Source organism: Capra hircus, chromosome 14 (assembly GCF_001704415.2).
Source record: "Capra hircus breed San Clemente chromosome 14, ASM170441v1, whole genome shotgun sequence".
NCBI lineage: Eukaryota > Metazoa > Chordata > Mammalia > Artiodactyla > Bovidae > Capra > Capra hircus.
In genome coordinates this window covers 87788779-87815474 of record NC_030821.1, presented here as the reverse complement: position 1 = coordinate 87815474, position 26696 = coordinate 87788779, and the positions used below count along the sequence as shown (strand labels likewise).

General features: G+C 35.7%; 1 protein-coding gene across 1 annotated transcript; it reads left to right on the top strand.

Moving 5' to 3' along the window:
• Positions 3768–5999, top strand: LOC106502806 (nucleolin). The gene is given in 1 exon segment (XM_018058810.1): positions 3768–5999. A coding segment is annotated over 1 exon segment (1869 nt). The 5' UTR covers positions 3768–3906; the 3' UTR covers positions 5776–5999.

Here is a 26696-nt window from a genome sequence, read left to right as displayed (position 1 = left end):
ATGAGATGGCTGGATGGCATCACTGTCTCAATGGATATGAGTTTGAGTGAACTCTGGGAGTTGGTGATGGTCAGGGAGGCCTGGTGTGCTGCGATTCATGGGGTCAGAAAGAGTCGGACATGACTTAGCGACTGAACTGAACTGAACTGAAGAATTTTAATCTATAAAGTTGTTTTGCAAAGAAGTATGGGATACTCTGATGGCCGATGGCATCACAAATGCAATGGACATGAACCTGGGCAAACTTTGGGAGATGGTGAGGGACAGGGAGGCCTGGCATACTGCAGTCCTTGTGTCATGAAGAGATGGACATGATTGGAAGACTGAGCAACAACCATGCGTTATTTTTTTTTTTTTTTGGATGCTACTTTATATGTATACTGAAAATGAACATTAAATAAAAGGTTTGACAATATTTGAAGGTAATTCCTCACAGTTGCAGTAAGAACTTACAGATAAATAAAAGTAGGGTAGAATGATCCATTTTGTAATAGATTGGAGTTGGATACATCCTTTGGGAATGAATTTAACTTAATATATATACAAAATGTTTTACATAGAAGGGGATATTTTATATGTATATAGACATTCTGGTTTGCTTTCTCACCTTATAGGATCTAAAATAAACACTCTAGAAGCAAGCAGCACACTTACTCCGGGATCTTAGTTTCTAAAACCATTCTCCAATAAATATAACTGGGACTCCTTGAAGAATTTGTGGATTCTAGGACTGGGTAGTAAATACACAAAAGGAGTTTGAAGTAGCTAATAATGTCAGAATGTAAAACGTACACAAAAAGAAATCGCTGATGCGGATATGTTGAGACACAGGAGCCACCTGTGAAAGAGTTCCCAGTGGCTAAGACAGGAATACTTTCAGCAGTAGAATATTCTACTGGATTATAACCCAAAACATGATAAATAAGAGCATATAGGTGGATCAGATAGAAAAGTATCTGTCTGCAATGAGGGAGACCTGGGTCCAATCCCTGGGTCAGGAAGATCCCCTAGAGAAGGGATTGGCTGCCCACTCCATTTTTCCTGCCTGGAGAATTACATGGACGGAGGAACGTGATGGTCTACAATCCACGAGGTCACAATGAGTCAGATACTTTAACACTTTTTCTAAACAGAGTAACTAACACTTTAACACTTTCACTATAACCCAAAACATATCATAAATATGAGCATACATTTATGACTAAATTAATGTTTTGAAAAAACCGCCTATTCAGAACAGTGCCAAATAATTAATCTAGATCCACTCTATAAGATGGCGAACTTGACTCTCCTCAAGTATGGGCTGTAGATATGGACTTCCTTCCTAAGAGTATAAAATGGAAACAAAAAATGTAATTATACAGTGAAAGAAACAAACACTACTTCAGCCACATGATTAATGTCAATATCAACAATCATAATGAATATTTATATGAAATACTATGATATGATGGAATAAATATCATACTTTATCTATGTGGACTTGCAATCAAAAACCCATGGACTCAGTATAATAGCAAGAAAAACATCAGGAAAAGAAATCAATAAAGAGACAACTTAATTATTTGATCAGTATACCTCAAAATTTTAAGATCATAAAACCAAGAAAAGTCTGAGAAATCTTCACAGCCAAGAGGATTATAAAGAGACAATGAAGTATTAGGTTGGAATGGAACCTAGATGGGATCCTGGGGAAAAAATATAGACTAGGTGAAAACTAAGGAAAGCTAAATATACTATGGTCTCTAGTTAACTAGAAAATGTTTTAAAATATCTATGATTCTACTAATATGACATTTGAATAAAGGAAAAAAGAAAGAAACAAAGATTCAGTAAAAACATAACTGACTTCCAGAGGCTTAGGGCAAGAGGGTCAGGATTAAACTCAGTGAAGGACAGGCGAGTTTTAGGGCAGGAAAACTATTCTGTATGATAATAAGATGTTGCTGCTGCTGCTGCTGCTGCTAAGTCACTTCAGTCGTGTCTGACTCTGTGCGACCCCACAGATGGCAAACCAACAGATTCCCCCATCCATGGGATTCTCCAGGCAAGAGTACTGGAGTGGGTTGCCATTGCCTTTTCCAATGCATGAAAGTGAAAAGTGAAACTGAGGTCACTCAGTCCTGTCCGACTCTTAGCGACCCCAATGGACTGCAGCCCACCAGGCTCCTCCATCCATGGGATTTTCCAAGCAAGAGTACTGGAGTGGGGTGCCATTGCCTTTGCCGTAATAAGATGTTAAATACTTGATATTATGCATTTTTCAAAACCCATAGAACTTTACAACACAATTTTGAAACTTCATATATGCAGATTGAAAAAATATTGTTTGAGAAGTTGAAGACTGAGACAAGAGAAATTAACTAGATTATATATCTATGAAAGAACCACACTGTAGGTGAAGAGGGAAAAGCTAACCTAAGTAGCTCTGAAAATGAATGAAGTCCATAAGAAAAAAGGAACAACTAACCGTATAGAAGCAAAATACTCATTACACAAATACATGTGTTATTGATAGTATTACCCTTGACCCAATATGATGAAGTTGATTAAGTTGTTTTCCATGTGGGTAAAGAAAAACAATTCTGATATTACATACATATATACATATAATATATATATGTAGTATATATATTACATATATATGTAACATAATTATATATATATATATATACACTTTGAATTGAACAATTTCATGCTGCTGCTGCTGCTGCTGCGTCTCTTCAGCTGTATCCAACTCTTTGCGACCCCATGGACTGCAGTCTACCAGGCTCCTCTGTCTATGGCATTTTCCAAGCAAGAGTACTAAAGTGGGTTGTCATTGCCTTCTCCGGAACAATTTCATGAATGAATGGCAAGTGCTGAGTTTCTCACTCTTGAGATAGATATCCTCAGTCTAGCAATGGGAATCCAGAATGAACCATGTGCTAATAGACTAGAAGTGGATATTCAGCTTAAACTCATGTATAATGTAATATACATGCATATGTTTACAAATATTTAGATAAGTATATGTAGATGGATTATTATACATACATATATTTCCTATTAGCTGAAAGGGCTTAAATATGTTGACACACCAGTGACAATGAACACACTTACTAGCTAGATATTGGCTTCTAATGCCATACTCTTAAGAAAAGGAATTGATCCTTGGAGAAATAGCTGATTCTAGGACTTGGGTTAGAAATATATAAAATGAGTCTGAAGAATCTTATAATATACAAGTAAGTAAGAAAGTGCTAAAAAAATATAATTCCAATAAATAATACATATCCATAATTCTAGTTATAGTCATGAGGAAAAGTTCAATAAATTCCAACAAAGGTCATTTTATATTATACCTGATCAATACTCCTTAAACTGTCAATTCCATCAAAGATGAGGACAAACTGAGAAATTATTACAGACAAAAGAAACCAAAGAAGATATAACAACTAAGTGAAATGTGATATTCTAGACAAGATCCCAAAACTTAAAAAAAAAAGTCAGATAAAGACAGTAAATATCTGAATAAACTTTGCATTTTAGCTAATAATACTATAAATGCATTTGTACATTAATTCTAACAAAAATGCACCATACTGGTATAAAACGCTAATAATAGGGAAACTTGAAGTTAAATATATATAATTCTCTGCATTATTTTATAAACCCTTCTGTAACTGTAAACGTTTAAATATTACATCTTTTTAAAAGATGAAGGAAAGATAAAGATTTTCTCAGGTAATAGTAATAGGAATTTCAATCAGGAAATGTAGCTTTTTTCGCCTCAGTCTCGAGCGCGAGCTGGCAGCCAAGCGTACGCACTCAGGGATTAGTGGCCGCCATCGACGGTGCTTAGGTTCCTCTGGGCTCGTCTGCGCCACTCGCTCGCCACACACTCCGCCGTCATAAGCCGCCATCATGGTAAAGCTCGCAAAGGCCGGTAAAAATCAAGGTGACTCCAAGAAAATGGCTCCTCCCCCAAAGGAGGTAGAAGAAGATAGTGAAGATGAGGAAATGTCAGAAGATGAAGACGATGAGAGCAGTGGAGAAGAGGTTGTTATCCCTCAGAAAAAAGGCAAGAAGACTACCACAACTCCAGCAAAGAAGATGGTGGTTTCCCCAACTAAAAAGATTGCAGTTGCCACACCAGCAAAGAAAGCAGTTGTCACCCCTGGCCAAAAGGCAGCAGCTATGCCAGCCAAGAAGACAGTTACACCTGCCAAAGCAGTGGTAACACCTGGCAAAAAGGGAGCCACCCCAGGCAAAGCATTGGTAGCAACCTCTGGTAAGAAGGGAGCAGCCACCCCAGGCAAGGGAGCAAAGAACGGCAAGAATGCCAAGAAGGAAGACAGTGATGAAGAAGATGAAGGTGACAGTGAAGAGGATGACGATGACGAAGAGGAGGAGGACGATGAGGAGGAGGAGGAGGAGGAGGAAGAGGAGGAAGAGGAGGAAGAGGAAGAAGAGGAAGAAGAGCCTGTCAAAGAAGCACCTGGAAAATGAAAGAAGGAAATGGCCAAACAAACAGCAGCTCCTGAAGCCAAGAAACAAAAAATGGAAGGCACAGAACCAACTACGTCTTTCAATCTCTTTATTGGAAACCTGAACTTCAATAAATCTGCTCCTGAGTTGAAAACGGGTATCAGTGATAAAAATGATCTTGCTGTTGTTGATGTCAGAATTGGTGTGTCTAGGAAGTTTGGCTATGTGGATTTTGAATCTGCTGAAGACCTGGAAAAAGCCTTGGAACTCACTGGTTTAAAAGTCTTTGGCAATGAAATTAAACTAGAAAAACCAAAGGGAAAAGACAGTAAGAAATATCGAGATGCAAGAACCCTTTTGGCTAAAAATCTGCCTTACAAAGTTACTCAGGATGAATTAAAAGAAGTGTTTGAAGATGCTGTGGAGATCAGATTAGTCAGCAAGGATGGAAAGAGTAAAGGGATTGCTTATGTTGAATTTAAGACAGAAGCTGATGCAGAAAAAACCTTGGAAGAAAAGCAGGGAACAGAGATAGATGGGCGATCCATTTCTCTGTACTACACTGGAGAGAAAGGCCAAAGTCAAGACCATAGAGGTGGAAAGAATAGCACTTGGAGTGGTGAATCAAAAACCCTGGTTTTAAGCAACCTCTCCTATAGTAAAACAGAAGAAACACTTCAGGAAGTGTTTGAGAAGGCAACTCATATCAAGGTGCCCCAGAACCAAAATGGCAAATCTAAAGGGTATGCATTTATAGAATTTGCTTCATTTGAAGATGCTAAAGAAGCTTTAAATTCATGTAATAAAAGGGAAATTGAGGGCAGAGCCATCAGATTGGAGTTGCAAGGACCCAGGGGATCACCTAATGCAAGAAGCCAGCCATCCAAGACTCTCTTTGTCAAAGGTCTCTCTGAGGATACCACAGAAGAGACGTTAAAGGAGTCCTTTGATGGCTCTATTCGAGCAAGGATAGTCACTGACCGGGAGACTGGATCCTCCAAAGGGTTTGGTTTTGTAGACTTTTACAGCGAGGAAGATGCCAAAGCTGCCAAGGAGGCCATGGAAGATGGTGAAATTGATGGAAACAAAGTCACTTTGGACTGGGCCAAACCTAAGGGTGAAGGTGGCTTTGGTGGCCGAGGAGGAGGCAGAGGTGGCTTTGGAGGCCGAGGTGGTGGCAGAGGTGGCCGAGGTGGCTTTGGTGGCAGAGGCCAGGGAGGCTTTGGAGGGCGAGGAGGCTTCCGAGGAGGCAGAGGAGGAGGAGGAGACCACAAGCCACAAGGAAAGAAGATGAAGTTTGAATAGTTTCTTCTATCCCTGTCTCTCCCTCTTCCATTTGAAAGAAAAGGACTCTGGGGTTTTTGCTCTGTTACCTGATCAATGACAGAGCCTTCTGAGGACATTCCGAGACAGTATACAGCCCTGTGGTCTACTTGGAAATCCGTATAGATAACATTTCAAGGGAGATAACCCTGTTGGTGTTGACTGGATATTCGTATAAACTTTTTAAAAGAGATGAGTGATAGAGCTAACCCTTATCTGTAAGTTTTGAATTTATATTGTTTCTTCCCATGTACAAAACAAAAGGAAAAAAAAAAAGGAAATGTATACATTTTCAATATGTTAATGTTCATAGGGTTCTCACAGCAAGAATAGTGGAATGGTCTGCCATTCCCTCCATCAGTGGAACATGCTTTATCAAAACTCTCCACTATGATTCATCCATCTTGAATGGCCCTGCACAGCATGCATCAAGGCTTCACTGAGTTACACAAGCCCCTTTATTACAATAAGGCTGTGATCCATGAGGGGTAAAAAATTGGGAAGTGTAGGACAAGGCTGTATTTAATTTTTGTGTGAAGTACATCATGCACAATTCCAGGCTGGATGAATCACAGGCTGGAATCAAGATTGACAGGAGAAATATAAACAACCTCAAGTTTGCAGATGATATCACTCTAATGGCAAAAAGTGAAGAGGAACTAATGAGACCTTGAAGAGGGCAAAAGGGAAGAGTGAAAAAACTGGTTTAGAACTCAACATTCAAAAAGTTAAGATCATGACATCTGCTTCCATCACTTCATGGTAAACAAAAGGGGAAAAATTGGAAGCAGGGGCAGATTTTATTTGCGGGGGGGGGGGGCGCTCCAAAATCACTGTGGAAGGTGAGTGCAGCCACAAAATTAGAACACATTTGCTCCTTGGAAGAAAAGCTATGATAAACCTAGATAGGATATTAAAAAGCAGAGACATCTCTTTACTGACAAAGATCTGTATGGTCAAAGCTATGGTTTTTCCAGGAGTCATGTGTGGATATGAGAGTTGGAGCATAAGGAAGGTTGAGTGCCTATGAAGTCATGCTTTCTAATTGTAGTGCTGGAGAAGACTCTGGAGAGTCACATGGATAGCAAGGAGATCAAACTAGTCAATCCTAAAGGAAATTAACCCTGAATACTGATGCAGAAGCTGAAGTTCCAATACTTTGGTGGCCTGATTCAAAGAGAGGATTCATTAGAAAAGACCCTGAGGCTGGGGAAGATTGAAGGCAAAAGGAGAAAGGGGTGGCAGAGAACGAGGTGGTTAGATAGTATCACTGACTAAATGGACATAAATTTGAGCAAATTATGGGAGGTGGTGAAGGACAGGGAAGCCTGGTGTACTGCAGTCCATGGGGTTGCAAATAATGAAATGCGACTTAATGATTGAACACAATACACACTGAACTGTACTACAAAATATGTTGAAGGAAGTTCCTGAAGTAGAAGAAAGTTGATGCAGTTTTAGAAAACTGTATACATGTAAAGAAGAACATCAGAGGGCATGGCAACCTACTCTAGTATTCTTGCCTGGAGAATCCCCTTGGACAGAAGTGCCTGGCGGGCTACAGTCCATGGGGTCACAAAGAGTCGGACTCGACTGAGTGACTAAGAACAAGAAGAACAGAAAGGTAATATGTGAAGGAAAATATAAATTTTAAATTTTTTCTTATACTTAATTGCCCTAAACATGACTTGCTTGTAGCAACAACTATGACAATGTGGTAATTGTTTATACCATATGTAAAAGTAAAATGCACAACATAAAGGGACAATATCATAAGGAACAAAAGGGAGCAATTGGATTTATTCTGTTAAAATTCATTTGCACTACATGTGAAGAAGTATAAGATATATGAAAATTGATATATGTTATTGGAAATCCAAGGCAAAATCCAAGGCAAAATGTCTATCCAAGGCAGCAACCAAAATACTTCTTAAAAACTAGAAATGAAATGTTCAGATAGGCGATTAAATGGAGTTATCAGAGATGTTCAGTTAAAACAAGCAAAGGCAGAAAAAATAAATAAAACAATTCTTAAGCAATGAAGAACTAAAATAAAATAGCAAAATGGCAAATTCCAATCTAACCATATCAATAATTCCTTTAAATGTAAATTATGTAAACACACAAGTTAAATGACAGAGATTGTCAGATTAGATTTTTAGAGAAAAGATCCCAACTATATGCTGTCTATAAAAGATCCCCTTTACACATAAAGAACTACTTTAAATATAAAGATTTAGGATAAAAGTAAAAAGATAAAAGGATGGGAAAAAGTATATTATGCTAAATTAATTAAAGAAAATAAAAGTAATAGAAATTTCAGATAAAACTGACTTTGAAACAAGGATGATAGTTTGAGATAAAGTAAAATACTATACAATAATAAAAAGGAATGATTTCCATATGAAGGATTCCCTCGTAGCTCAGTCAGTAAAGAACTACCTGCAATGCAGGAGACCTGTGTCCGATTCCTGGGTGGGAAAGATCCCTGGAGAAGGAAATGGCAACCCACTCCAGAATTCTTTCCTAAATTATCCCATATACAGAGTAACCTAGTGGACTACAGTCCATAGGGTCACAAAGAGTCAGACATAACTGAAGTGATTTAGCACAACTTCTGATAATATGTAAACAATCAAATATGTATACATGTGACACTCTTTGCAACCTCATGGACTGTAACCCACCAGGCTTCTCTGTCTATGGAATTCTCCAGGCAAGAATAATGGAGTCAGTAGTCATTTCTTTCTCCAGGGGATCTTCCCGACCCAAGGATCAAACCCTGATTCTTTACCATCTGAGCTACCTGAGAAGCCCATACATGTAACAAAAGAATGTCAAAATGCATGATGCAGTAAGTAAGTTTTCAGAACTGAAAACAGATATACAGAAATTTACAATTATTTCTGGAGATTTCAATGTCCCTTGCTCTCTAATTGATACATCATACAGTCAGAAAATCAGTAATGACAAAGATAACTGAAACAGAATTCATAATCAACTCACCTAACACAGAATTTCTTAAGAATATTTTTGCTGTGGGAGTTTAAGTGAAATATCTATATCTCTACTAAGAATAAAGTTTTTAAATTCATATTAGAAACAACAAAGAATATAAAATATACTGAAATGCAGCTGATAAAATAATTCCAAATATTTGATATACAGAGGGCTTCCCTTGTGGCTCAGACGGTGAAGCGTCTGCCTACAATGCGGGAGACCTGGGTTCGATCCCTGGGTTGGGAAGTTCCCCTGGAGAAGGAAATGGCAACCCACTCCAGTATTCTTGCCTGGAAAATCCCATGGATGGAGGAGCCCGTTAGGCTAAAGTCCATGGGGTCGCAAAGAGTCAGATACGACTAAGCAACTTGACTTAATATATATAGCATTTTTTTTTGCTAAAATATAAACAGTCTCTAGCAATTGATACAGTGATTGCTATAATTTTAAAGCAACAGTATGTATTAAAGGTATTTTCAGGTATCTCCTGATGGCTCAGGCAGCAAAGAATCTGCCTGCAAAGCAGGAGACACTGGTTCAATCCCTGTGTCAGGAAGATGCCCCAGAGAAGGGAATGGCAACTCACTCCAGTATTCTTGCCTGGACTATTACATGGACAGAGGAGCCTACAGTCCATGGGGTCACAAACAGTTGGACACAACTGAGCAATTAACACTTCTAACAATTTTGATGGAAGTGACAGCATCACATCTCAGGTACAGCCAACACTACTCTGGCTTATTATCTACAATCAAAGTTGAATGTAATGTATAAGATTAATTTGAGGTTAGTGAAAATAGGAAAAAAAGTTATATTTCTCATTTGACTTGCAGATCTCCTAACTTCTATTCATGAGCTCAGGGTTAGGGATTCATGGTCTAAAATCTTTGAACAAGCTAATCATCGAACTAAAATTGGACTAGATTGAAATCTAATGTAGTTTTGACAGACTAAGTTGTAAAATTTTGTCTTTGACCTCTGGAGACTAGAAATACCTTCTTTGCTAGTTGGAGTCTCCAGAATACTTCATGAGACATTGTAGATTATCTTTATGTTTAAATGATTTGCTGAGTATTTCATATAATAATGTGGGTTTTTTTGCCACTTTTTTTTTTTAATTGAAGGATAATTGCTTTTCAGAATTTTGTGGTTTTCTGTCATACATCAGCAAGAATCAGCCATAGGTTAATTTTTGAAATTTTATATTAGTCAAAAATATTGATTTAGAAGTAGAAACAAATTTTTTTCATTGTAAGTAAAAATGTATAAATGTGACAATCTTGCAAGATTTATCGATATGTTTAAATTTTCTATTAAAATTATCTTCATTCTTTTTCTGTTTTAAGCTCTCGTAAATCTGTGAGTTAAAGTGTTATATTACCACACACATATCCATACTTGGAATTATCTGTCAGGTCACCAACAAATTGTAATGTATCACTAAATCTTTAGCATAATCAAAGAATGATTCTACCCTTGGCAGGCACCTAAGATTTCTCCTGTCTATCTATTTATTTATCACAGCTAGTTCATATAGGAATACAAATATCAGTTTGGGAAAGATTTGCAATAAAAAAATGATAATGATTCATTAGTCTCCTGTGAGTAAGCAGTGTTATAAAATTACAATGTTTTGAAGTTTTTGAACTACAGAAATAAAATATGCTTTTGTAGAGTTCTTCTTAAATTATTTAATCACAAGAACATTTGTCTCTTCAAAGATTTAGTGCCAGTGGATGTAGTATATATACCATTATATTATACTTTGTGGTTTTTGAAATTTTAAAGATGAAATGTGCCTTTCAAGCACAAAAAGCTATTATATAATTACATGTCACTTTTTATTAAAACTAAATATAAGTGATCCTCCTGGGCTGTACATCTTTCAGTTGTTGATGAAAGCCAATTTCATTTTATGTAAATAACATTTACTTTAATATGGATAAATTTTAAAGATATTTTTAAAGTGGTATTTGTTCAAATGAATAAATAAAATTTTAATTTTAAAAAAAGCACAGCATTTGAACATCTATAACCCTCTTTCTAGAAAGGAAAATTGCATTTATAAAACTCATTACTTTTATTTGTTTTTCTCACATTTTAAAATGTCATCATTCCTTTTATAAATGGAAGTTCATATGTTCACATAAAGCCATGTATATAACTGTGATAAACAGTCTTATCTGCAAGAGATTGCCAAATAACCTGTTTTCAGACTAAGTAAACTATTTTCTCACTTTTAAAATTTTCTCCTTGATGATTTTTATCAAGAATAAGAAATTCACTTGTAAAATAAAACATAATTAGAAATTATATATAGTCATTTCAAGCATAAAACAATATTAAATATAAAGAAATATATATTGAATAAATATGGCTTAAAATATAAATATTGGTATATTCATGCAAGCAAGTTCAATAATCTCTTTAGAAATGTGAAAATATCTTATTAAAAAATTAAACAAATTAAATATTTTTCATTTTCCTTACTATTTGCTTTCTGAATAATTTGGAAACAAAATACAGTTGATTAGTATGATGTCTGATGCTATAATTTCTGAGTGTGTCACCACTAAACAGAAGAGAGATAGACAACAATGTTCAAAGCAGTCACACCCTGTCCTCTGGTTTCACGGTGAGCTGAATGTCTGTGGACAAGGGAAGCTTAAGACCTAACTTTTCATCCCTCATCTGTTCTGTTTGAAACTGCTTCTGACAACAGCTCTCCACATAAGGATTGTAAGATGGACACTTGCACAGAATATTTACATCACTGGTTTTTAAAAACTCCAAAATCATAGGAAGAGAAAAAAGAAAAACCAGGTAACTTTTTAAATAATTTAACACGACATGAATTAAAACTGTTCTTACCTAATAAAGAAGGTGAACTTCCTATAAAGAACTGCCTGTAAAGGCACATAAACCAAGTACTTGGGGTAGAAAGTTTCCAGATAGATATAGAAAGACTGAGTTCTACAAATTGAGCTTGCCTTTTGCTAGAGAAGTTTGTGCCAGGGCTTATATAAAGCTGCTCCTTATTATCCACAATAATAAAAGCTTTACATGATATATATTGTTATCATAATATATAATCATTGTATATATATATGTGTATATATATATATAATCATTTCTCAACAATCTTATGCTATAATTAGTAAGTTCTCCGTTGTGTACTTGAGGAAGTTAATGCTTGTAGAAGATAATTAAGTCTTTCTTGAGGTTAATTTTGTTCTCATATCCCACAGCCAATAAATTAGCAAAGATTGTCAGCTGGACCGTCCACAAAGGTCTAGAACCTGGGCTATTCTCACTACTTATACTGTAATGTAACTAATACCACTATATTTTACTGACTAGAGTCTAGACAATTAAAGTCATTCTTGATTAGTTTATTCCATTGAAACTTGCTTCTCCCTACTCTCTCATCATCTGCTTATAACACTGCCTTGGATTGAAAATTTGTCTACTTCCAAAATCCGTATGTTTAGCCTTAATCCCCAATGTAATAGCATTTGGAGGTGGGGCCTTTGGGAGATAATTAGGTTTAGATGAGATTGTGAGGGTGGGAACCCCATGATAGAAGTAATGTCCTTATACAAAGAGGCCAAGACTCAAAGAATCTCTGTCTCCCTAACTTTCTGTCCCTCTTCCTCCCCCCCCCGTCTCTCATCTTTCATCTTTCTGCCATGTGAGGTTACAGTGAGAGAGGGACATCTACAAACCAGTTAGAGAGCCCTCACTAAGAACCTGACCATGCTGCTCCCCTCCTCTCCAGCCTTTGCATATTTATGAAAACTATATATTTGCTCTTTAAGCCATCCAGTCTATGGAGTTTTTTTTTTTTTTTAATGCACTAGTAACTGACTAAGAGAAGTAACTAGTAATCATTTTTAAACTGTTAGATAAAAAATTGTAGCTAAATTCAAAATCCAAAGTACTTATAGCTTAAGTTCCAAAGGATGATTTTCAGTTGCCTCTCTGACTCTCTTGCCTCCTGCACCTTCTTTCTCTCACTCATGTACCAGCCCCACAGGACCTCTGTTCACCCCATCTGCCATTCACTCTTCTCCCTCAAAACATTACATGACTGTTACTTAGGCAACTCTTCCTAGATATATGTAACTTCTCTTTTACTTCCTTCCTGTCTCTTCTAAAAAGTTTCTACAACCTATATAATTATAGCTCTATCAATCTGAGTTGAGCTGGGCTGGGCTTCCCTGGTGGCTCAGATGGTAAAGTGTCTGCCTACAATGTGGGAGACCTGGGTTTGATACCTGGGTCAGGAAGATCCCCTGGAGAAGGAATTGGTAACCCACTCCAAGACTCTGGAAATTTCCATGGATGGAGGAACCTGGTGGGCTAAAGTCCATGAGGTCACAAAGAGTCAGGCGTGACTGAGAGACTTCACTTCACTTCTTCAATCTGAGTAGTCATATTACTATTTAAAATGCATTTTTAAAATATTACCTTGTCCTTCTATAAGGTCAATAGGAGTAGGAACTTGAGTGTTTTATTCACTTTGGTACTCTAAGCTCAAAATAGCGTCTGAATTATTGCTCCTTAATGTATATTTGTTGAGTGAATGAGTAAAGTTTACTCAGTTTAACTAGTAAGGATCAGAACCTGAATTTGACCCTGAAATTCTCTGATTTCTAAATCTATAGAATACTGAAATTTTATTTCTTCCTACATAGGTCTAAGAAGTTCAGCAATATTTATTTTGATGAGACTAGCTTGTGAGGAAAAGAAATCAAAATAAAAGCAAAAGCAAGCTGGTACAAACCTCATCAGACATTAATCTAGGTGCTAAGTTGCTCTAGAATGATTATCTTCAAGAGTTCTTAATACGGCAAACCTGAATGGAATTTTACAACTCAAAGTATTATAAACAAAAGAAGTAATTGAATGACCCAAGATGAAAGTGTAATTGAACTATTTACTGATTTGGTATTAATAATAACCAACTATTCTGGACATCAGTACAATTACTTATCTACACAAGTGTGAAGATAGAGTATAAAACAGGGGAAAGTGAAAGTCTCAGTCATAGATACTTAAGTAATTTTGGTATTTTTTCTGATTGTAATTGGATTGGCCTTTTTCTGCTATTACAATAATTTTCCTAGGAGAAACCTATGGTGCTTCATTACTTATAAAACTTTTTATAAAATTACCTCATCTAAGATTCTAATAATAAGAGTCAGAGTTTCACAGTCACTAATGTATTAATCTGCCTTCTGTTACACTTTTATTTTTTCAGCATCTTCTTCCATATATATATATATATATATATTTTTTTTAATTTATGTTAAGCATACTTTGCATGATGGGGCTTCCCAGGTGTCTCAGTGGTAAAGAATTTTTCTGTTAGCGCAGGAGAGGCAAGAGATATAGGTTTGATCCCTTGGTAGGGAAGATCTGGAGAAGGGAATGGCAACCCACTCCAGTATTCTTGCCTGGAAAATCCCATGAATAGAGGACCCTGGGGGGGCTACAATCCAGCAGGTTGTAAAAAATTTGATGTGATTGAGTGACTGAGCACAGCACAGCAGCACAGTGCATAATAACTGAGATATGATTTTATATTCATAAGAAAGAATAGCAAATTTTTTATTTTATCTAGTTTATTTGATAGACCTCTGCCCTTGACTGTATCGTACTTATTTTATTTTGTAGACCTATTTTTAGTTTCCAAAAAAAATCACTTTGTGATAAGCCAGCTTTTATTCAGTTTTTATTTTGTTCTTTGCATGTCTTTCGATCTTTTCCGTTGCATTGCTTTATCCTAGGGTCATAGTCAAGATGTATGTTATCAGTTCTCCAAGCCAGAGGTTTTCAAAGATGTATTAACACACTCAACATATTAAAATATATTTTACATTATCTCTCTATAGATGCATATAAATCTGCAAAACTGATAATAAGTGAAATAAACTTTCAGGAAAAATGAATTGCCTCTACTCATATAATTTTCTCTACCTCTTTCTCTCTTTAGAAAGATATCCCCAAGAACAAAAAGATTACTTTATTTCAAGGTCCCTTCTGTTGACAAGAATCAACCCTTATCTTACACTGACTGAAAATAACATTCATACTTAATTTCTATGAATAGAAAATACCACTTCAGTATTATTAAATTATTCATTTAAAAAAATTTGGCTTGACAATTTATGTTAATCATCTTTATTATTGAGGTTGATTGGTTTCTAATTCTATTAAAGCAGATTTACTCTAGTAGCCAGCTAATAAAATCTCAGGTTGGTGAATCTACATTGCAAAGAAATTTCCATGCAGGCCTTTGAACTATTGCGTTTTCACCATCACAGCTATGAGTAAAATTGGATCACACTGAAGATTCATTTGTAAAATGTTTTATGCTTTCTTAAGATTAAAATTTGTGTTCATTAATAATAAGTTTCCATCCCTACATAAACTAATGACTTCAATATGTTTGAAACATAGAATCTAGCTATAGATTTTTACTAAATCTCTTCTTCATGAAAGAAGAATATTAAGACACAGTCATTGTTAGTTGAATCCAAAAGGTCAAAAGAGCAATTGTCAAGTGATAAAGTATTCCAAAACATTATAAACTTAAAATACTGTTGAATGCATATTGAGGCATTTGTGATGAGAGTGGATAAATATTTTTGAAACTATTGTTCTGTCACTTCCCCTCTTGTAAGAGAAGGAGTCAGAAGGCTGTCAACTTGCTGCAATAGAAAGAACATGTTATAGTCACAAGACTTGACTCTATGGCTTCAGTCTAGTCTGCAATTCTTTTAAATTCTGATGAAATTCAATTTTTCATGCACTGACAGTGATGAAATGTTGTTATTTTTTAGATCCAGTGCTGTAACAACGAGTCACAGTGTGAGAAGTGCCTGGCTAACATGGTGGCTGTTACAGCTTTGATTGAGATTTCCCCTGACACAGGTCAGGCAGAGCTGCAGACCAGGTCATGCTGTCCTGGAAGTTGGCCTCTTTCTTGCCCTTCTGCTCTAAAGAAATATGAACCTAATTCAGACCATGCAACATTTGTGCTGGTAATCATTTCTAATGGAATGTGGTTACAAGATGTTGCAGAAATATATATATCATTCCACTCTGGTAATACATCTTTTTTCCATAGAGCAAACAGTGCCCTATTTAACAAGAATGGCCACATTCATCTTGATCTGCCTTGGGTGCTAAACTTTGCATGGTTGCTGAACTGCTTCCCTAAACAAAAAGCAGTAGAATGCTAAAATATTTTGAAATATGGACAAATAAAATATTTCTACTTATATAAGGTTTGAATGTCAAGATTTCTTTTTAAAAAAAAAATTCAGATGAGCATGCCATTTTAATATCAGTTGAACAATATTCAAAGAACAAATGCTTCTGTTATATTTTGTTTAATCTGATTTTAAAGGCACTTTACTGACACCAATAGAGAAGGGTAAAGGTAAAATAAAACTGCTACAATGCTTTCTTCAAAATTTAGCTTACAAGTATTGCAATTGATTCCTTCTCTGCAGACCAAAAAGATTGCAGCAAGGCAGATGGTAAATTCAATCTAATTCCATGGTAGAGAAAGATGGCTACCTACTCAATACCAATTATCTTCCACTTACTTAGTCACATAGAACCAATTTTACTTCATCTGTCTATGTGTCTGTTAAAAAATTATATTTTGCAGCCTCCTTTGCCTGTAGTAGTGAATGAAACAAAAGTCAAAGGCATTGGGGGTATGATATAGATAATAAGTTCCTTATTTTCCTTATCGTTCTATTTGATCTTGCTCTTTTGATACCACAAACAGTGGTTGAGACTTCAGTAAGCATCTTGCGACAGCTTGGTGACTTCAGGTAAGGAAGTCATACACTACGGATGCCTGAGCAGAAAGAAAAAGGAACTTCCATAGACTGACTTCCTTTTGTATTCTTTATGAGAAAAAACAAAACAAAACAAAACAAAACTTGTGTAATCATGGAATTAACAATCATCCTGCTAGCATCAGAACTTAATTTTTGTATTATATGACTCTAAATTTTGAGACAGGGAAGTTTCTCTTGGATTTAGTGGCATTGCTCTTTTGGCATTCAATTATCTCAAAATTGTCCAGGCCCATCATAAATAGAGAAACCATGTTGCCCTGAAGGATAGTGACCTCCACATGTTCTGCCCCAGGGAGCACTCACTCCCTACCTTCTCCCAGCAGATAATTGTAAATTAATAATCCATATGATTGTACAATAATTCCTCACCTGTGGTTGAATTTACATGGCATAATTGAATTTCAGAAAGGCTAATGCTGTAAGATAATTCACAATATCTCTTCTGCACAGGAAAATTGTGGATTAAATGAAAATTTTGGCTGAGAAAGGCAAAATCTACTTTCATTGAAGTGGGTATTAGTAACTGCACCAAAGGTTACATAACAGGAGGGACAGCTGGACAAAGCAAATTGGAACTTTTGCTTCCAATTTAATTATTCTGTTTCTTGCAGAATGTGTTTGTATTGTCTATCTTTATTAGTAAGCACCTGAGGGCAGGGTTATATATGTTGTAATGCTTCTGTAATTAGATGTCTTTGTGATAATTATCACTTAATCTATGAAATTATTTTTTACATATTTGGCAAAAGGGAATATTAGAAAATAGGTAGCTTCAAAAATAGTCTAGAATTCCACACAAAGTGACAGTGGCCACAGTGCAGTTTATGAATATTCCTAAATCCCATAAAAATAACAAAAATACCCAAAATTGTTTATAAAATTGTAAAAAAAAAGTATTATATTCAACTTAGGTAATAAAAATAAGTGCACAGTAACTCTAAGAGCCCCAAAGTGCATGCAGAGGAGTCCAAATCACTGATAGTAACACTACCAGGAAAATAATGGAAATGAGAATCTGATGGCCTAACCACAAACTTTAGAAAATTGCTGTATCTTATGAGAAATATTGTAAAACAACTGCTGAAAGACAAGTATTTTAATAGAATGAAAAATATACACTTGAATAAGAAAATTAAACACCAAAAGTATGTTATTCCTTCATAAGTTAATGCAAAACCCATAAAAATTCCAGTTTTTTTTTTATGGTGGATATACTGTTTATTTTTTAAATATAAATTTATTTATTTTAATTGGAGGTTAATTACTTTACAATATTGTATTGGTTTTGCCATACATCTACATGAATCCACCACAGGTATACACGTGTTTCCCATCCTGAACCCCCCTCCCTCCTCCCTCCCTGTACCATCCCTCTGGGTCGTCTCAGTGCACCAGCCCCAAGCATCCAGTATCATGCATTGAACCTGGACTGGCGATTCCCTTCATATATGAAATTATACATGTTTCAAATCTCTTCTCCCAAATCATCCCACCCTCACTCTCTCCCACAGAATCCAAAAGACCATGTGAGACAACAAAAGAGACACAGATGTATAGAACAGTCTTCCAGTTTTTATTTTTAGTATTTGTATGCTTATTTTATCAAGTCAGACAAATTCATTATAACAATCAGCTTGAAAAACAAGCAAGCAAGCATAGCCAGGAAAAAACTTGAAAGGGAGCATTAATGGGAGGGCGCTATCTTACCGTACATGCAAACACATTTAAAACCTCCACAACTAAAAAGAATATGATGTTGGTGAATAAAACAAATAAGAGTACCAACAGAGAAAAAATTATAGACAAACCAAGTTTTATACAAATATAATATACATTGAAGTTAGCTAATTTAATTTGCAAAAAAATAATCTTTTAACATACTCTATAGGTATAATTGGCTTATTATAGGAAAAATATATAATTGGATAAATTTCTTAAAATCTACACGAAATTAATTCCAAATTGAGCAGAGATTTAAATCCAAATATACAAAATATTCATGTAATAAGAGATAAATAGGGAATTTTATCTGCGGAGGGGGATAAATTTTTCCTACTGATGATTCAAAATCTAACTGCAACAAAAGAAAGATTGATAAATTTGTACAAATGTAAGCAATTTTGGATAGCTAAGAACACCATAAGGAAATATTTGTTATTGATATTAGAGACCAATGGTAAGTATTCTTACTATAATTCTAAAAATGGAGGTAAAATCCTTGAAAACTTAATGCAGTTAAGAAATATGAACAGTCTTCAGAAAAAGAAATAGAAATAGTCTTAACTTCACCATTGGAAAAGACCCTGATGCTGGGAAAGATAGATGGCAGGAGGAGAAGCGGGTGACACAGCATAAGATTGTTGGATGGCATCACTGACTCAATGGACATGAGTTTGAACAAACCGCAGGAGACAGTGAAAGACAGGGAAGCTTGGTGTGCTACAGTTAATGAGGTTATAACGAATTGGACATTACTTAGTGACTGAGTAATAACATCCTTAGTAATATACATGCAAAAAGAAACTATACTTAGGAGAACATTTTCCATTTTACAGATAAGTAAAATCCAGAAGTTTGACCACACACTTTGCTGTTGAGACATTAGGTAAACAAGCTGTTTCAGGCATTGTTACAGAGAATGTAAAATATTTCAACCAGGCGGAGGATTTAGCAATATGTACTAACATCATATATGCATGTGCCTTTTGATTATGCAATCTCACTTCTAATAATTTATCCCAATGATATACTAGAAAAAATATAAAAACACAAATTTACAATGTATAAGGGGAAATGAATAGAAAGGAAAACCAATGGGTAATTAATTATATCAATATACCCATGGAATATCCACACAATGTCATATTATGCAGCTCAAAAAAAAAAAAAAAAAAAGAAAAGAAAAAAATGAAGAATGTCTCTGAATGTTTCCATGGAAGTATTTCAGGTACTATTTTTCTAAACATAAATCTAGAAAAAGAAAAGTGGTAGGTTTCCATTTATCTATGAAAATACAAAGCTAAAATTTAACTCACTATATACAGTTCAAGTTTCATTTTGTCTTCGGTATATATTAGCTGTATTTTTAAAAGGTTTCTTCTCCTTTAAATTATTTGAAGCGAAGTTGATCAGTCGTGTCGAGCTCTTTGTGACCCCATGGACTTTAACCTACTGGGCTCCTCCATCCATGGGATTTTCCAGGCAAGAATATTGGAGTGGGTTGCCATTTAAAATCCGATCAATTAAGCAAGATTTATTTAAAGAAGTATATACTTGCCCTAGCCAAGCTAGCATGTTTACTCTCTGTCCTTCCTCCTATTAGGAAGTTTGCACAAGGTCCTTAGCTTCATCCATCACAGGGCAGACAGAATGAAAGCCACAATCACAGAAAACTAACCAAAATGATCAAATAGATCACAGCTTGTGTAACTCAACAAAACTATGAGCCATGCCCCACAGGGTCACCCAAAATGGGTAGGTCATGGTGGAGATTTCTGGCAAATAATGGTTCACTGGAGAAGGGAATGGAAAACCACTTTAGTATTCTTGCCTTGAGAACCCATTGAACAGCATGAAAAAGTAAAAGTTACGACAATGAAAGATGAACTCCCCCAGGTCAGAGGATGAGGAAAGAAATAGCTCCAGAAAGAAGGAAGAGACTGAGCCAAAGCAGAAATGATGTCCACTTGCGGATGTGTCTGGTGGTGAAAGCAAAGTCAGATGTTGTAAAAAGCAATGCTGCATAGGAACCTGGAATGTTAGGTCCATGAATCAAGGTAAATTGGAAGTGGTCAAGCAGCAGATGGCAAAGTGAACATTGACATTTTAGGAATCAGTGAACTAAAGTAGATGGGCTTGGTGAATTTAATTCAGGTGACCATTACATCTACTACTGTGGGCAAGAATTCTTTAGAAGAAATGGAGTAGCCCACATGGTCAACAAAAGATTCTGAAATGCAGTACTTGGGTGAAATCTCAAAAATGACAAGATGACGTCAGTTTGTTTCCAAGGCAAACCATTCAACACCACAGTAATCCAAGTCTATGCCCAACCACTCAAGCTGAAGAAGTTGAAGTTGAATGGTCCTATGAAGACCTACAAGACCTTCCAGAGCTAACGTCAAGGAAAAAAAAAAAAAAAAGATGTCATTTCATCATAGGGGGATAGAATGCAAAAGTAGGAAGTAAAGAGATACCTGGAGTAACAGGCATATTTGGCCTTGAACTATAAAATAAAGGAGGAAAAATGCTAACAAGAGTTTTTCCAAGAGAATGCATTGTTCATAGCAAACACCCTCTTCCAACACGGGAGACGACTCTACAAATGGACATCACCAGATGGTCAATACCAAAATCAGATTAATTATATTCTTTGCAGCCAATGATGGAGAAGATCTATACAGTCAGCAAAACAAGACTGGGAGAAGACCATGGCTCAGATCATAAGCTCCTTATTGCAAAATAAGAATTTTACTATAGAAATTTTCTACAGTTTAGTTTTCCAATAGTGTAAATGCAAGAAAATATACAAAATAATGTATATATATATGCATACATTTTATAAGTGTACATGTATTACATTGGTATATAACTATAGAAAAAGCTATTGTTAAAACTCGCTCTATGTTTTATTCTGTTATAAAATGTGATTATTTGAAAAGTTATTTGTTTTTTACAATTGTATCACATTTAAGAATAGGGCTTACCTGGTGGCTCAGATGGTAAAGTATCTGTCTGTAATGCAGGAGACCTGGGTTCAATTCCTGGGTTGGGAAGATCCCCTGGAGAAGTGAGCAGCCACCCACTCCAGTATTCCTGCCTGGAGAATTCCATGGACAGAGGTACTAGTCTCCATAGGGTCACAAAGAATCAGACATGACTGAGCGACATTCACTTCATTTCACTTCTAAGAACAGTTGGTCTTTGCATTGTAATAATAGTGATAATGCTTATTATGCACTTTGCAATTTTCTAAGTTCTTTGTATATATTGGGCTTCCCTGGTGGCAGAGGTTAAAGCGTCTGCCTGCAATGTGGGAGACTTGGGTTCGATCCCTGGGTTGGGAAGATCCCCTGGAGAAGGAAATGGCAACCCACTCCAGTATTCTTGCCTGGAGAATCCCATGGACTGAGGAGCTTGGTGGGCTACAGTCCACGGGTCACAAAGAATCGGACACGACTGAGCGACTTCACTTTCACTTTTTACATATTAGCTGACATAATACACTAGCCCTGTGTGATAAGGACCATTATTATTATACTTATAATTACAGAAAAGAAACAGAAGCACAGAAAAGTTCAGTAATTTTCCTAGTTGTCACCACAAAAGTACATCATCAAAAGTGTATTCAAACAGGCTCTCTGAGAGACATTTTTGGTCCCTAAACACCATGCATAATACGTATTATTATTGGTCATGTCTATATCTGATATTTTTAGGAGGAAGAAATTAGGAATTTTAAGAATTTACAAATGGGAAGATAAAGGGTTCAAGAAATGATCTAGGACGGGAGATCTCTATCTACCCCAGTTCCCCAAGCATTAAGGTATTCCCAGTTTTAGAGACTGGAAGAATGGAGAGATTCCAAGTTTGTGGCCCATGGGGGAAAAAATAGAGGAATTTGCAATTATGGTATGCTTAATATGCATGGAGATTTCTTGCATATCTAAAACTTTCTTTAAAACATGGTACATAAGATTCTTGAAATATATGAGTTTCAATGGTGCTGGTCCACTTATATATGGATTATTTCAAATCAACTTAGAAAAGTTTAGGGAGATTTATGACAGTTTGAAAAAAAATCACAGGTGAATGACATAGCCTAAAAATTAAAAAGAAAAAATTTAGATATATCATGAATTTCATAAAACATATGTAGATAAATATATGCAAATTATACTCTTTATAATTTATTACATAAAGTGCATACAGAAATCTAGTATAAAAAGGCTAATTTATTAAAGCTTACACACAAACACAGACTGTACAGGGTGCCATTCAAAGTTAAGAGAAATTTAAGTGGAAAAATGCAGTATTAAATTATAACTACACTAAAATAACTGCAGTAAATACTGTACTACTGTAATAATTTTGTGACAATCTCCTTTTGCCATTGCAGTGAGCCTATGTTTTACCACTATTCAACTGAAACACCCTGTGATGCTAGTGATCTTCTTTTGAGCAGTTTGTTTCACCAGTAAATTGCATAGTGCTCACTATTTTCCATATTTTTCATCATAATGAAATACCTTAAACCTTGACAACACTGCAGGACTCATGCAAATCACCAGTAGTGATTCTGGAAGTGTTCCCAAGAAGTAGAGGAAAAATCATGACATTACAAGGAAAACTTGAGATTCTTGAGGACTGCTGCTGCAGTTGCCAGTATTACCCAGATGCTAAAACAATAAAAAACACATTAAAATAAGAAAAGAAATCTTTGTGATCAATATTTTCATTAATATAGATTCAAAAATCCTTAACAAAATATTAGGAAATCAAATATAGCATATAAAAATGACATTACATCATAACCAAATGCAAAATTGGTTTATCATGCAAAAATAAATAGAATTCATGATATTAACAGGATAATGAACAGTCATGACTATTTCATTAAATGTAGGATAATCATTTAACAAAAGTCCACATTCATTCATAATATAAATTCTTAGCAATCCAGAAATGTAGAGAAATATCCTCTATCCATTACAGGACTCTCCAAAACTCCTACACTATTATTATATATAGTATGAAAGTGATTATTCTTCCTCTAAAGTTGAAGAGAGAGGATATTTAGTCTCATAACTTCTATTCAATATTATACTAACTCTAAACAGTGAAATGAGTCAAGAGAAATGTACTTAAAACATTTGGAGAAATATGATTTTAACTGACTATTCACAGACAATCTGGTTGTTTACAGGGAAAACTCTAAGGAATCTACAAAAATAGTGGCTAGAATTTAAAAATTTATATGAGATTCAGAATGCAAAGTAATGCAGAAATGCGTTTGGATTATCACCAGCAAACTATTGGAAAATTTCATTTTTAAATATTATTTATGATAGTGTTAGGTAGTTAGAATAGGAAACAGGAGTCCAAAATGGTTGTGGCTAGAAGACAAGGAAGAGAAAAGCCCGTGAAAATAGAACAAAGGAAAGTCAAAGGAAGATCTGAGGACTGGAGTGAGGACCTCAGGTAGAACAAACAGCACTCCTGGCTAGCCTAATTTACATACAGCAGGCCCAGTGGGGAGGGAAAAAAATGCAAAAAGAGGAGCCAAAGGGCCGGTGGCCTCTCCCCCGTGTATGCATGCGCTCACTCTCTCTCTCTTTTTCTGTCTCTCTCTCTTCTCTTTGCATCTTTTGGGCCTGCATGCCCTCATGCCTCGAGGATGTATTTTCCTTTATTTTCTAGATAAAATAGAGCTGTAACACGGAGCTGTGACAATGATCTGTCTAAGAGCTATAACACAGTCTGTTTGAGACCTGAGAGCTATAACATGGTCTGTCCAAGACACAAGAGCTATAACATGGTCTGTCTGAGAGCTATGGCACTGAGGGCTCTAACGTCCATCACTTCAAATTTTTGTTGAGACGAGACAGAACCGAGGAGAATACACTGGCCTGAAAATAGTATCCCCAAACATGACATTTAGGAATATATTTGCCACAATACAATATGTACATGATATGTATGATAAAGAATGCAAAATAATGCTTGAATAAATTAAAGGCCTATAATGTTATGATTAAATTTTAGTCTTTTACTGGTCATGGTCTCTGGGTTGTAACCTTAACAAGCGTTTCTTACCTTTTCTCCCTTCCCCATTTAGATGAGACAGGATGCCTAGAGAGATCTGGGGTTGGGTGGTTACCTTTTTGACACTGTGAGATAAGGCTCTGTTAAAGCAGTTTTCACTGGAAAAGTAGGCTTTTATTATGGAAAATGCTGTTGTTAGTTGTTACTCAATAATGTTCCACTCTTTCCAATCCCTTGGACTCCTTTGTCCATGGAATCCTTCAGGCAAGAATATTAGAATGTGTAGCCTTTCCCTACTGCAGGGGGTCTTCCTGACCCAGAGGTCAAACCCAGGGGCCTGCTGCATTGCAGATAGATTCTTTACCTTCTGAGCCACCAAAAGCCCATGGAAAAGAGACCCTGTATTTTAAAAAGTCTTCCCTTTTTTCTTCTCTTGGCAGGTGATAAATTTTTCTTGAATGTGACGGAGACCTGAATGTAAACCTAACAATAGTGTGACTCCCACCCCTAGAAGTATGACTTTCACGAGTTTTTTACTTTTCAACTAGTTCAACTCAACCTCCAGCAATTCATCCAAATGACAGTTTAAATGTTCCTATCACTTTATGGTTCCTGCAGCTTCTACTCTAGGTAAACTGATATCAGCTGTGTTTCTTGGCATTTCACCTGTTTGTCCATATTTTAGGGTGGTTTTCCTTGTGACTGAAATTCTCTGATAGGTCCAAGAAAATTCTTGATTCTGAGTTTAACACTGTTTTTATTGTTGTGAAGTCTGAAGTGATGAGTTCCAAACTCTTGACTCCTTCACTTTTGAAGGTTATTTTTGACTGATTATGAAGTTTTATGTTGATAGTTTTTTTTTTTTTTCTCAAGACTTTAAATATTTTTACTGCCTTGTCTTCCTTGCATAATTTCTAAGGAGATGTCTGCTGTAATTATCCTAGCTTCTTTTGAAGGCAGTGTTTTGCCTCCTCTCTGCTTTCACTTTTCTCTCATTATCTTTGGTTTTGGGCAGTTTATGATACACCTATTTTGTGCTTGTGTATATGTGCATGTCCATGTGCTTGGTAAAACTGAAGTAGAAATTTCTAGTCAGTCAGTGTAGGAATCTGAGACCTCAGTCTTATTTTCAATAACATCTCGCCCCATTAGCCTAAAGCTATACCCTTTGTTCTGAATTCGTGGAATACATCCTTGGTCTGATAAATTATCAGCGCTCAGATCCAGGGTAGGGCAGTAATTAGCTTCTGTTCCATATGCCTGAGTGAAAAAAAAAACTGGTGATAATCTTTAGCCTGTACATCTGTTCCATTGTGAAATGACCAGAAGGGCATGAAAAAGGATGGTGATTTAATCCCAGGGTCAAGAGAAGCCATAAGGATGTCAAGCTAAACATTTTGAGTTCTAAACTGATTGGTTAGAAGGACATATATATATATATATATATATATATATACCTATGGCTGATTCATGCTGATGTTTGGCAAAAACCAACAAAATTTTGTAACACATTATCCTTTAATTAAAAAAAAATAAACTTAATAAAAAAGAAATGACATTTTAAGGACAGGAGGCAACCAAAAATGTACAGATTTATACTGGTGAGGACATAAACTGCTGCAAGTGCCATCTTTTTTTGGGGATTCTTTTCCCCCTTTCAGTGTCTATACTGAAAACTTTGTACTTTCTTCTCTTTAATAAATCGTATTTGCTTGCTACCATGAGATTTTGGATGTTCATTAAGTTCATTCTTCAGCTCCATGAACAAGGATTGGTTTCCCATTTCAGTACTATTAAATCTACTTGTTGCTCTTTCAGTTGCTTGGTTCTTGGAAGCTGTATCAATGCAAAGTATACTTAGACATGGAATTTTTGAAGCATAAATACATTCATAATTTTATTATAATGAGATTGACTTCTAAAAATGCAATCACACAGCTACAGTAATTTATCATCACTGTCCTCTTACAAGTTTGAAAATATTGGCTGTTACAAATTTCCAGTTTTTGTCAATTTGTGGGTTTAAAGTAATATCTCATTTTTAAATTATGAATCTAATTTAATTATGTCAGTGAATGTATTTTTATTCAAATATTAGCCACTTGATAGTCTCTAACTTGATTTGCTGATTCTACCACTTTCTATTCTCTGTTGAATACTCTGTTTTTCAATATAATTGTCACAAATTTCTAAGATCTCAGTATATCTGAATTCTTGCTAATTTCAGGTTTGAAATAATCATCTTTCATTTAATCA